Raw genomic sequence first — 13648 nt, 5'->3', positions numbered from 1 at the left:
CGTGTGCTCTTCCGATCTAAACTTTTTATAGCAATGCTTATTATTCTTGAGTTTCCGACAAAATATTTTGATGATGCTATAACAAAAATTATTTTCAGGTTTTTTTTTGGTCTTCCAGCAAAATCGTTCTTTCCGTGCATCTTTTGAAATGCTTTATTATCTTATTGATAACCTTACTAATTTGTAAAAAAAGTATTACGTTCATTTTAGATGTAATTTGCGGAAAATTTGAGGATAAAATTTTATTTATAATTTTATATGTTACATATTTTAACGTAAATGTGCTTATATATATTTTTCTAATTCTACAAATGTTTTTCATGTTAAACAATGCATATAATTGTAAAAAATTTTATTCTGAATTTTGTGATATAAATTATCAGATCATCTAAAATGGAACACAAAACTTTAGCTTATTCATATGATATTTTTGATAAAAAAAATTTATTACATAATTATAACATGAATATGATAATTAAACAAGAACGATCAATATAAAAGGCCAGAAAGAAGAATGAATAAAAAACGAATGTCACAATATTAATTTAAAAAATATAAAAGTTTTACCATATGCTGCTGTAAAAAAAATATATCAAAGGTATATCAATAGACTGATATGATTAAATCTACTTTCCTAACGCGCGCTTTGAGCAAATACTATAAGTGCAAATGCAATTTAATTACGTTATATTTAATCAGAACTTATCAATAATAAAACTGTTATCTTGTGTCAGACTCACTATCGTGAGTGATTGCTTCATGGTAAGAACTTCAACAGCCTTTTATCATCTTCGCTGACAAAACGAGAAAATCTCTAAAGTGCCCGTACATTTCCGGCGGGGTCGCGACAATCAGGATGATCTAAAAAATCCCCCGCGATCCCACTCCGTGGCAGAAATCTTTCCCGACTCGTGCCTCCGCCTGGATTGGCCGTCGCGGAAAAGCGACGTCGCGGGAAAAGCTGTGGATTGGCCATAGGGCGAGGCTTGCGTCGTGACGGAAGCGTCGCGTCCGATCGGACGTAGAACATCCAAAGCTCCACCTACCTCAGAACGCGCGGTATTCGCACGTACAAGCTCGCTCGCAGGAGAGCTCGGGATCCGAGAGGGTGGGTGACGAAAAGCATCACCGGAGCTCGTTAAGGAGAGGAGAGAAAGATCATTTCTAAGACACGCAGTGAGAGAGCGATCGATAGCTGATAAGAGCATCGTTGGAATCTGATAAGCGTGGAGCTTCATCTCTCGTTGAACGGAGACGGAAAGCCGTTTCGAGTGAGATCATCTACGTGGAAGTAGAGATTTTTCGCAAAACAGAAAGAGAAACGAGAGAGAAGAGAGAGGGGCGAAGAGAAGGGTGAGAAGAGGGCGAAACGTCTCTTAGGTGGGGGCTGATCGAGTAAAAGAGGGAGGCTCTTCTCGAGGGAGGAAGGGAGTGCTGCGGGTTGAGTGTGGTAATTCGAAAAATAAGTCTCCGCGGGCGACAAGCACACTTGACCGAAGCACACTCGAATCGGAAGGGTCGAGCACTCGGGAATAACAATTAATAACGCCAGTCGGCCTACCAGCGATCTCTCTGGCTGCTCGAGGGTCTGCAGGGATTATGTGACCGCGGAAGGCGCCTAGCATTCGTCGGCCGAGCCTCCATTCCAACGTGTCGACGGACAAGCGAGAATGACAGCATGCTGCGTGACTTGAGGAAATTCGACGTATAATCTCTCGATTTTTTTTTCCCCGGCAAGTTTGTAAAGGTGAAAGAAGTCCAAGTTTGTTTTTCCGTGAAGAAAAGACAAGGTGGTGAACTTGCACGATGAGAAATTGTAACATGTGACGCGACGAGTTTTCTAGAGTGTGTGGACAATTAATAATGGTTATAACAATGAAGAAGATCGAGGAGGAAGAGAAGATCTGAAGAGGAGAGACGTCGAGTGCGCAGAAAGAACTGTTTCGAGACAGCTTTCGTCGTGATCGTCGCGTGGAAGAGAACAGTAGCAGAGCACGGAGTGATGGAGGACGACAAGCGCAGCGAGGCCTCGCCGAAACCCCTTCAACCGACCCCCTTCAGTATCGCTGACATCCTGAGTCGACGAAATTCTGGCGCGGATTCAAAGAGATGCGATCTGGAGAAAATCCAGGCCACCGTTTCCATGCCGATGAGAAGACATAATCGCGAGTACGAGCGCGTGGAGAGCGAGCAGCTTGACGGAAGCTACGATCACGATCAGGTGATTCACTATCCGAGATTGCCCACCCCAGAGCTGAACATGGCGCACGAGCTGGATCTCTTGAGGAGAAACCTGGCGCAAGCGAATTTATCAAATTTCGGGGGCATTCCGCATTTGACCCAAGGGACCTTCAAGAATCACTTCGACACTCTCGGGAACCTGACGGCGTATCAGCCTGTCAAAGAACCGGTGGAGACTTCTCATAGACAGCAGGACGAAGCCTTGGACATGAGTAAAAATAAATATCTAGGTATGTGATGCTATCCGCATGCATAAATCATCATTCCACAAGTTTGCAAACAAAAAGCGTAACGCGAATTCCTTTTCACCCTCGGGCGAAACGTTAAAGTAGTATCATACATTTGAATTTTTCGTCATTAACTCTGCAATACTGAATTAAGTAAAGTAATAATTTGTGCATAAGTGGCAATTGATAGGCGATTTTAATTATTAGATGGTTACATGTATGTGACTACGAAGCAGAGTTTTCTTCAAAAAACTGGGAGTTATATCAAACAACTGTGTGATAAATGTCAATGATTTATCCTTAATCTCATAAAGTCTCGAGGGAAACAAAATAATTTTTTTCGGAAAAGAAATTAAACGCTAAACACGTAATATGTTGCGAGCGAGAACAATATCTTTGAGATTCTGGAAGATGGTGTTGGAGCCGGAGGATCTTGTATCGGGCACGAGGATGCGGACTTAAGAGGTCATTTGAGCAGATACGCGCGTAACAGGCGAGCTCTTTTCAAGGGTTTTTAAAGTTAACCCGAGCGCAGATAACGTAATTGAATGTAATTTTAGTAGCATAAGTGGCACTCGACTCGGCAGACGTCACGAGTACCGGCTACTTCTTGCACTTGTTCGATCTCTGGCCACACTCTGTTCCCTCTGTGTCTCGAGCACGCAAGGATTCGCAGATTACCTCCGTTTAGATCAAAACCGTTTTAGATCAAGGTTACGATCGCTAACCATTTCCGAGTAAACGATTGTGATTGATTTATTCGTGACAGATGTAGGCGCTAGGTGTTCCATGTAGGTTAGCAATAATTCTTAGTTAATCGTTTGCATCCGTTAGCACTATATATCCGTTAAGCTATGTGTTATACGTAAATATTAAATATTGCTATTTTATATTGCAATTATTATATGTTTGCAATATTTTATATTTAATTAATTGTTTAGCACCATATGTACGTTGCTCTATGTATTACACGCAGAAGATAACGATAGTTTACCTTTGCAATTTACTCTTCGTGTCCATTTTTTCATAATACTCGCCCTCGTTATGGATACGAAAGTATCGAATTACCTTGGTCGAATAGTGTTCTTAGTACAAGGGTAAACAGATACTCTCCCTCGCATTGACTGCTTTATGAAATCAATCATGATTAACAGTATTCATAATAGTAATGTATACGAATAGGATTTCCATTTTATATTTCGTTTTATAATCATAAAAGTTAGAGACATTTTTCAACATTTGGGATATAAAATTTGAATCGTTATTGACTCTAATCACTAATTGATTTCTTTATTTTGGACAATAAATTATATATATTAAATTATGATAAAATTGGATATGCATTTTATAATCACTTTATTTCGTACGTATAATCTGCACGTGTTGTATTGGAAGGAAGAAAATGATTTAGAAAAGTCATCAAGAAAATACGATTCACAATAATTTCAAGATACGTTCAGAAAAAAATGTATTGGAGATCATAAAATTTCATAGGCAGATCGTGTAAAGATAACATGAAATATACAGTAATTAATGTTACGAAGAAGCTTCTACTCTTGAGCGAAGAATTGTCACCTGAAACCGCACGATAGCATATTGTTTGCAGCGGCGCCGAGGGCGAAGAGGTAGACACGAGCTGGCACCGATTCAAGGTGCACTCAGAAAATTACGAGTCCACTTTCGAGGGGAAATCTCTCCAGTCATTTAATATGATAATGGATAGTCGAAACAATCGGTGTTGTCGCGCGACAAACTGTATGTTCTTAACCACTTATTACGGTAATAACTGAGAAAATCCTTCGCTGATTTTCACGTCCTTTTCCGTCGCGACGGACGGAGCCGGAGAGCGTTTTAGTGGTCCCGAAGGATCATCGATGTAATCAGAGTCAGTCGACGCCACTTGCTCGCTCTGGAACTGAACTCTCGATATAGACTCGATATAAACATCCATAGGATGTTTGACGAGCACCGAAGGATGGACGCATTAGCCGGACGAGATGGCATCTAGTCGACGTCGAAAGTGATCCAATATAGATCTCTCTAAATGCTCCGCGTCTCCTGCTGACCACCGACGATAAACATTGACGTAGGATGAGCGTTTCGAGCGTGAAATAATTATGACACTGTTGGAGAACTTTGCGATTTATTCGCGAATATTCTCTGCATGTGTGATTTAGCAAACATCAAAATTTTTTCTGTATTAATTAAAATAAAAGCAGTTCTTCTTTTTTAACACGATATTTTGTTGATAAATTATTGACTCTAAAAGAATCATTATTTCTAAAGATAACATGTTTTAGATATCAAAATATTAATTTTTTATTAACCATATAAAGTTTATAATATTTCCGATATTGGGATAATCAATCTTTACCGGGGAAAATGCTCGGAGCAAAAATTTTAGCTTTACATCAAAATAAACTTGAAAAAAAATTAATTTCATTTAAAGTTTACTGCTTTTATACAGTTTTAAATGTAAGAGTCAAGATTTACTATTTTTATAGATTGACAGGTTTAAATGTATATAAATGTACTATTTTTATGTTTTAAATGTCTCTCTCTCTCTCTCTCTCTCTCTCCAATCAATACGGATAAAAAAAATCTGCAAGTATATTTTAAAATTAAAACGCGGACTATTGTTTGTTCAGCGATGTAATTAATTTTTATTATCTTGTTTAAAAAGTTATATATAATTTTTTTTGTTCATAATGGAGAGTATATATCGCAAAGTAGCGGATCAAGCTCGTTGCCAAGTAGAAGAAGCTAGTCTGATCTGCAATACGATTGTACTCTAGTGCCACTGGTTAAACTTAGAGGAGAATTACCGCGGAACAGAAGCGTAAACATGTCGGAGTAGCGAGTACATGTGTTAATGTTTGTACGAGACATCAAAAGCAACGAGGTTCTCTCTCGCTCTTTCTCTCTCCGATCGTTCACCGTCTCTATAGCTGCTCGCTGATGGTTACTCCGACTTTCGGGCTAAACGATTGCTTTACGGTATAGTTGCAGATTCTCGCGCAAATCTAAATATTTATCCGCAAACGAATTTGAACGGCAAGCTTGCGTTATTCGAAAAATGAGTTTATCCCACCGTTTGTCGATATAAAAGCTTAAAAGCTCTGTTCTTTTAATAAACCATAACGATTTATAGATGCACATCAGAATACATTTGATAAAATCAAAATTATAATAAAAACTACTTAATTTTTTACTCTTTGCTTCTATTAATTCAAGTTTATCCATACAGCAACAGATTGCAGTTTGTAAAAAAGAAATTCGTTCATCTTACAGACGAGGCGGAGGACGATGCATACGAATCGCAAAATTCAGGCCAAAGTTTGCAGAACAGAAAAAAGCGCAGTAGGGCGGCATTCTCGCATGCGCAAGTCTATGAACTGGAAAGAAGATTTGCCGCTCAAAAATATCTGTCAGGTCCAGAAAGGGCGGATTTAGCGCGCGGTTTAAAACTGACGGAGACGCAAGTCAAGATTTGGTTTCAGAATCGACGGTGCAGTCTTTCATCTATGCTACATTATTATATTTTCTAGATTTAATATAAAAACTTCTGAAAATATAACTTTCGAAAAGTAAACTCCATTTTGCTACGAAATATTTTTCTCTTTCCAATTATGAAATTTCGTTAACTATCGTTAATGACTTTAGGTATAAGACCAAGCGGCGCCAACAGCAGGAATTGGGCGCCCTCGTAAACTCTGGAAGCGCCAGGCGCGTGGCTGTACGCGTCCTGGTACATCCGGACGAACATCTGAGGGGATTGCCTCTTCGTGGTTCCGGGCAACTTCCCGGGCAAATGTCGAGCCCGCAGATTCATCCCGCGAACAAAGCGCTCGGTGGTTTCCCGTATTATTGCCTGCCGTATCCGCTACTCTGCCCGCCCCTACATGCCACTCATGTTCAGGTACAAAACCCGATCGCATCCGATTTCGATCCTAACCAAATCTCGAAAATCAAGGACGAGAAGTGAACGATAGACTGCTCTCGGAGTACCGACTATTGTTTCATATCTAAACGAAGATGATGGTACTTCAAGAGAATGATGCAAAATATCATCATTTAGAGTATGATGATACATTTAGATAGACGTATTGTGACGAGTTGAGAAGACTTTTTCTGGAGAATTTATGATTTTGTTTGAGAAATGAATTGAAGGACTTGAAATTAATTGAAGGCAACACTATGCTCAATTACATGAAAAGTGTATATATACGTGAAATTTTAAAATTGTATTTATTTGTTATCTATATGGCTTCATATCTTGCATTTCTTAGAAAATTAAAAATACTCACAAAAGGTGTTTAAAATTTGATTATACTAAATGTTATTAATAATTTATGACGCTGTTTAATAGGTCAATTGTAAAATATGCTCCAATTAAACACATTATTTCCAAGTCTTTCAATTGCATTTCGATCTATATGCACTTCGTGTGTATAAAAAATTCTTTCTTCAGAATTACATTAACATGCAATACATAAATAACTGGATTTATCAATCATCTCGTAGCTGAGATCATCGCATGCGTATTTATTGTAATTCAATGACGATATAAAAACAATCGTGTAAATTAGCCTGTAAATAAATGTATAAAATACAAAATATCGAATTTCCTGCATTTTCTTTTGTTATCTAAAATACCAGACTTTAAACTTGAAACGAAATAGAAAAAATTAAAGTTTAAATTATTAAGCTTATAATGCTTCTATTAGCTTTCTATTAATCTTTCGATGTTTTTAAACTTCAAAGTTTCATATCTTGAAAAAAATAATGATGTTGCATAACTATTATATTATAAGATGCAAAATAGTGCTTTTTATCTTAATTGAGAGAATATGGTCTGACAAATAAAAATTGCGGAGCACAATTTTTACAGTAAAAATGAAAAATGTGTTCTTCGAATTACTGATAAAAAATACGTGCAATTAATAGCGGAACATGTGCAATGTAAAATATAAAATAAAATAAATATTTAATGCTAATTAAATTTGTTTAACATGCGCCACGCGTGTACCATGTTCAAACTCAATTTATTGTTAAGTACAAATGCGTAAATGTCTTTAAAATATATGTATATCGACCAGAATCCATCGTGAATGTTTTTCTTTTCTCAATTTTCCTTTCCCCAGAATTCCTCCAATTTCGAAAAGAAATAAATACAAAGTTGCAGGTAGAAAATGGGTTGGCAATATTATAACTGACTTTCCCATAAGAGTTTTAATAGTCTGTGTCTGGGTGGGCCCAACAGACATCAGATATGTTTATTCAGACGCGGAGACGAGCAGGCTTAACCGACGGATGAGAAAAAACCTAGATCTGACACTCATCTGTTGTAAACAAAAGTGTTACATTGCCCTCGCCGAAGCGTCTTTTACATTCCGCCCTGTAAATCCTGCGGGACGGTCTCCGAATGCTAAGGTACTAGTAGTTCTTAATTTATTTGTTTAGACTTCTTAAGTTTTAATTGCACACGTACACACAATAATAATAATCACAGTTATCATAAAATATTTAACAAGCTACAGCTCAAATATATTATTCTTTTACCAAAACGCCAAATATGTGAAAAACATGATGTCTAGATATATATATATATATCTATATATATACCTAGATATGTGTAAAGGTATCTAATTAAATGCTTTATAAAAAAATAAGTAAAAATAACATAAATAAAATAATAAATAAAATTTAAAAAATAATAATTTTGTGCACAGATAATTATATTAATAAAAAAGAAAATTTAAACGGAAATGGATTCCTTAGTTTAAGAAACAAAATTGTGAGAAAAGGGACTGTTAGAAGTCGGCGCGGTACTCTCTAAATTTTCTGGAGTGAAATCTCCAAAAGAGTGAAAATTCACTCCAGAAAATTTAGAGAATAAGTAGTGCGCATTTGCGCTCATTGTAACTTTCGATTCGATCGAAATTATATTGATGGTTTAAAACCGTATAAGCTTGGATGTCGATCGCACGATCCTAAGCCTTTCCATCCGGCTACAGTGTTGAAGATATTAACATCCCTAACAGCTTGGATTGACGATGAGCAGTTCAAATCTCGAACGATACGAATAATGCCCTGAGATGACAATTAGAATTGCATTATACACTGAGGATGGCTCGAACGGAGCCGAAACATTTATAAGATTTAATCTATTGCTTATTAAAATTATATTGATGGTTTAAAATCGTATATATATATTTGCTACACTACTTATCGATTCCTAACAGCCCCTTTCTTCACAATTTTATATTAGTAAAAGAAATATAAATTTTGGCAAGTAACAGAAAAACTTTCGGATCGTTTATCATTTATTTGCTTCAAAATTCATATTTTTGGCGTTTCTGAGTATCAACAAACTATAGTGGTCGGCACAACTTTCGTGACGCAAGCCGCAAATTATTACGATGAGTTTTGCATGGCACTAACAGCGACTGTGCATCGACACAAGGCCTCGTTTAGCGCAAGAGCATTATGGCTTTACAATGTTTAGAACTGTTCTAAACGAAGCAATAATGGACTGCAGAAGCGACTATAAAGTCTATACATCCTAACTGATTTTCCGTCGCGTTTAAATCATGAATACAGATTACGAATAGAAGTCGTCGCATTATAATTGTTGCAATCAGCATAAAATCTTTTGATGCAAATAAATAAAAATTGTTTCAGTAATGCTACAAGTTCCCGCTTAGCTTATGATATAGCACTAAAAATAGTTACATAAATAAAATAAATTAAGTACAAAACGCATTCAATTTAATATATATTTCTATTAATAAAACAAACAATATAAAAAATTTTACTCTCAAATTCATTCTCTATTTTCCATTCAAAAAATTAAAATTATAATGCTATGAAAATATTATTGTATAGGGCAATGTTTCTTATTAATGGGACGTTTATCAAACATTTAACTGTAATATAAAATCTATATTGGAATCTAAAATATATATTAGTATGGAATACGACAAACTATTTTCAATTCTTGATTCAGGAATTTGCTATCGACGCGACGGTAACAAGCTCACAATTTGAAGCAGAAGTACGTTCGTTCGAGTGCACCACTGATGGACTTGTCTCGTAAAACGAGAAAGGAACGATTTAACGCTCAATCAACCGACGAAAGCTAATTTTCATTAGCTGTTAATAGCGCAAGACCACCCTCTCCCTTGATCACCCTATACGGCTCTACGCCTTAACCCCTCGCTACACCGTTCTCCAAGCGCTCGTCTTTCGTTTGTTACGAGAAAGCTTTGCGTGTTAAATGAACGGTATGGAATAGAAACTTGTAAAGTTAATACAAAATCTATTCGTTAAATAACTAAGTACATACTATAACTCAGTAATAAGATATATATGTCTCAGTAATAAGATATAATATATTTGAGAGTTATTATTTTAACATACAAAAATATGAAAAAATTCTTTTTAAAAAATTTTTTAAACTTTTCTATCATAAAACATTACTATCATTTTTTAAATGCTAGAATAAAACATTTTAATTTTTTAAATTATTTAAATTTAATGTAATTTTTTACATTAAAAAGACATACAAATCCTACTGTTTCTTATAATAAAAATATTTCTATAATAAAAATATTATTTATTACAGTTTTCTATATTGTGTGTAATTATTGATGCTCTCTATAATTGTTGCTACTGACAAGAGTATATCATCTCGATTTCACTGTCCTAAAATAAGTTTTTTAATATTTTCTCAAGAGAACAAGAATTTAAACTAATTGTAAGTTTAATTTTTTTATTTTAAGAATTCGTTTTAATATTCGAAAAATAAAAGTTAAATAAAAAAACATAGAAATAATTGTTCAATATTTTTGACTAAATATTCTCTACATTTCAATGAATTCGTAGGTAAGTATAGAGTCAGATGTACTGCAAAAAAGAACTAAAGCGGGATCAATTTGAATCTCATTTAAAAAAATCGTACAAAGAGGACAATTCAGTCGCTCGAGGCTACATAGCAGCCATTATCAATTTTGCACGAACGATTTGCGTGCACGATAAAAAATTCTGACTTTTCAAGCGCCTGCGATATCTCTTACAATGGATGTAAAACGAATGACCAAATTTAAAAGTATAATTCAGACTTTTTTCTACGTAAAGCATGACTTAGCAATATTTTATGGAATCTCTCTTAAAGTTCTTTAAGAGAGATAAATTTTTTAAGACGGATTATTAAAAGACATATCGAAAATGTAAACAACCTGTAACTCGTCGAAAACAAAAAAGCTGTAGAGATACAGGCTCTCTTTACTTTCGTGTGTAAAACAAGTGCACGATGTAAATCTGAGATTTCGCCATCCCATCAAAGTAATATAAACGGAATTGCCGGTTCCAAGTTTGAGATTTCAGTCGTTACTTTCGTCTCTGTCGTCACTTTTTCTTCTACCTCTCTTATATACCATTCTTCCGACTTCTGACACGCGTTTCAATTGGGGTGGTTGCCAAGGAAACCTAGGAGCCGGAGTGTCACATGGACTATTGAAGACGTTAAAGGGGACACCTCTCCATTTCGCCGAAAACATTCGGAACGCGACGTTAGAAACGAAATACAATTTACGAGAATGTGATTTTCTAAATATTTAAATCACGCATATTACTTTACATTTCTAGATAAATCACATTTTTCTTTTTTGTAAGGTCAAGTGATATCATTGGAAACTTAATAATTTTCTGTTATTCAAAAATTAAAAAAATTATTATAAAAATATTAAAAAATTGATTAATCACAAGACATTAAAAACTTAACATTTTAAATTACTTCTATTTTAAATTATTTCTATTTTAACTAACAATTTCTAAAACATTCTTTAAAAAAAGTAATAACAAAAAACAAATCACAAAAAAAACTCGGATGTTCTCTTATTAAATCAGAAGTAAAATAATACTATAATATATATTATTAATTTTCTAACTTAGCACGCATTCTTATTTACAAAGGAATGGTCGAAACTGTCCCTCACCGATTTTAATGGGCTTTAAATGTTTTTCACCCAAAAAATCATAATGAAGAAATCCCTTATTTTCAAGAGATTTAAGGGATTTCAACCCCCTTAAAAAGAAAGTCATTTTCAAGAAATTTGGGGGGGTTTCAATAAAAAAGGAAACTCTAAATCTCTTAAAAATAAAGGATTTTTTATTATTATTTTTTGATGAAAAAACATATCTAAAGCCCATCAAAGTAAAAAAACAATGATTTCGACCGTTTCCTTGTTAGCCTCCTAGGCGAAAATATTTCTTTGTCTCGATCATTGATGTCTGCTCTACTTTGTAGATTTATGGAAGTAGGAGAAAAAAATCAGCCCGAGTACATCACGCGGATCATCAAGCGAGTAACGACGCTTGAACTCTACCAAGAAGAACTTGTCGAGCGAACTACGGAGGAAACCGTTTCCTCCGCTTTTCCGGCATTTCAAAGAAGCAATTTAGTGATTTTTCGTGGCGAAGCGCCGTCGAGGAAAATTGGCGTACGAGCGGCCAATCAGCGGTGTTTCATGCAGCCACCACGACTCAAAGAAATTCTTTCAAATATTTCATAGATTTCTTGTACTTACAAACTACGAGGACAGCTTACTACCAGTACCTTTACTAGTGACATTATTCTTCGTACTCTGAAATGAAAAAAAAGCGTTGCTTATGTTAGTTCGATCACAAGTTACACGTGTAAAGATGTAGTTTAATTGCATAAATACAAATAGCAGAGTTATTAATAAACTTTGTAAAGAAAACATAAATCATCTTTAAAATAATGAATCATAAAATCATGATAAACAATTATATTGAGAATCCCGCTAATGTTTCGTTGATTTAAACGTACAATAAACATGTAATGTTTCTTAAGAAAAATTGAGATTTATTACATAAAGAAATATACATAATATACATTTTGACATTATATAGAAAAATACATATAGATAGTTTAATACTTTGGAAATATATATTCTGTGCAAAATATAGATTGCAGGACATGTCAATAGTAAAAAATGTCAACTGCGGAAAATGACTGTTTCATAAGCTGGTAAATCAGATGTTTAGACTTGAACTTCTGAGGGACGCGATTTCAGACGATCCCTTGATCTCAGCGCTGTAGTACAAGCGACAAACGGTTATAGTTTCACATATGATAAAGCAGAGTTCTCTACATAATAAACATTACTCCTTTTTGAACAAATTGTTTATGATTACGACTTTTAATAAATTTTATAAAAGTTATATTATTTTTTTTATTAAAAAGCATTTTCAATAATTTAGCTACACGTTTATAAATTATTAAGGTAAAGACTGTACAAAGTAAGCATCATCGAAGAAGAATTTTTTAAATTACATTTTGAGTAATTTTAATAAAAATTTTTTAATATTTGCATAATTAAAAAAATACCTGAAAATTATAACACGAAAAAAAAATGAAGTATCTCAGATTTCCAGATAAATGTGTCATTCTTTAATCTGCTGCAATTAATAAATCAGTAATATTCCAGCTAAAGTAGCGCAATATGATTTTTAATACAAAATTAGGTATTTATGTCAATATTTCATCTGTTTTCATTTTATGGTCTATTTTATTATTACAAAGTGCAACAGTTTTTTCCTGGTCCACCATTTTTTTTTTCTGCTGAAGGATGATTAATGATCCGTATGCAAAAAAGTTCCCCATTTATAACTAAAATCGTCTGATTTGTGGACATTGGCCCTTTTATGCATATGCTCATCTATTTGGACAGTGTCGCGTGCTTTCTCTCTTGGGACCTCGCGTAAACGTACGTTCCATCCCGCGGTCCCCCTTTGGCTTACAAGCAAATAGGATCGAATTTCTATGTTGAGCGTTTCGTGATTGATTATCTGAATATATGATATCGTAATGGAACCGATCACAGGACATACATAGATATACCGGTGCATGTGGAGTGATGCATCGATGCATCGACGTTATAAGTGTGAGGAACGCGAGAGGCGCATTTGATGCTCGAAAAGATTAGTTTATTTAACCTCCAAAAATTAATTCGAGTTTCAACAATCTAATCCTGAATACGTGGGAGAAATTAAAATTATACGATTTATTAAGAAATTCGCCTACTTTCACTTTCGTGTTTTTCGATGCAAGAGAAGATTTTGTCAAAATCTTTATCACTCTTGTTATATAATTC

The 13648-nt window shown here is 34.8% G+C and overlaps 1 protein-coding gene and 1 long non-coding RNA gene across 2 annotated transcripts in view; one reads left to right on the top strand and one right to left on the bottom strand.

Annotated features, from left to right (window-relative positions):
* Window positions 1-1219: 1219 nt before the first annotated feature.
* LOC105453055 (homeobox protein Nkx-3.2-like) lies at window positions 1220-7313 on the top strand. The gene is made up of 3 exons (XM_011694733.1): window positions 1220-2471; window positions 5760-5976; window positions 6132-7313. Exons 1-3 carry the CDS (start codon window positions 2003-2005, stop codon window positions 6451-6453), a joined length of 1008 nt encoding a protein of 335 aa, XP_011693035.1. The 5' UTR covers window positions 1220-2002; the 3' UTR covers window positions 6454-7313.
* A 4538-nt stretch (window positions 7314-11851) lies between these two features.
* The window catches only part of LOC105453059, a 41369-nt gene continuing 39572 nt past the window's right edge, over window positions 11852-13648 (bottom strand). The window contains exon 3 of the long non-coding RNA XR_974817.1: window positions 11852-12115. This is a non-coding gene — a long non-coding RNA (uncharacterized LOC105453059). The remainder of the gene's footprint in view (window positions 12116-13648) is intronic.

This window comes from Wasmannia auropunctata, unplaced genomic scaffold (assembly GCF_000956235.1).
Source record: "Wasmannia auropunctata unplaced genomic scaffold, wasmannia.A_1.0 LD336022.1, whole genome shotgun sequence".
In the NCBI taxonomy this organism is placed as follows: domain Eukaryota; kingdom Metazoa; phylum Arthropoda; class Insecta; order Hymenoptera; family Formicidae; genus Wasmannia; species Wasmannia auropunctata.
The sequence above is the reverse complement of the archived record's forward strand: the minus strand, read 5'-3'. Positions and strand labels throughout refer to the sequence as shown.

Bases quoted from the DNA above. Each gene is read 5' to 3' on its own strand.
- LOC105453055 (XM_011694733.1), top strand. From the start codon at position 2,003: ATGGAGGACGACAAGCGCAGCGAGGCCTCGCCGAAACCCCTTCAACCG. The intron at 2,472-5,759 runs GTATGTGATGCT...TTCATCTTACAG, and splicing joins GAGTAAAAATAAATATCTAG to ACGAGGCGGAGGACGATGCA. The intron at 5,977-6,131 runs GTGCAGTCTTTC...TAATGACTTTAG, and splicing joins ATTTGGTTTCAGAATCGACG to GTATAAGACCAAGCGGCGCC.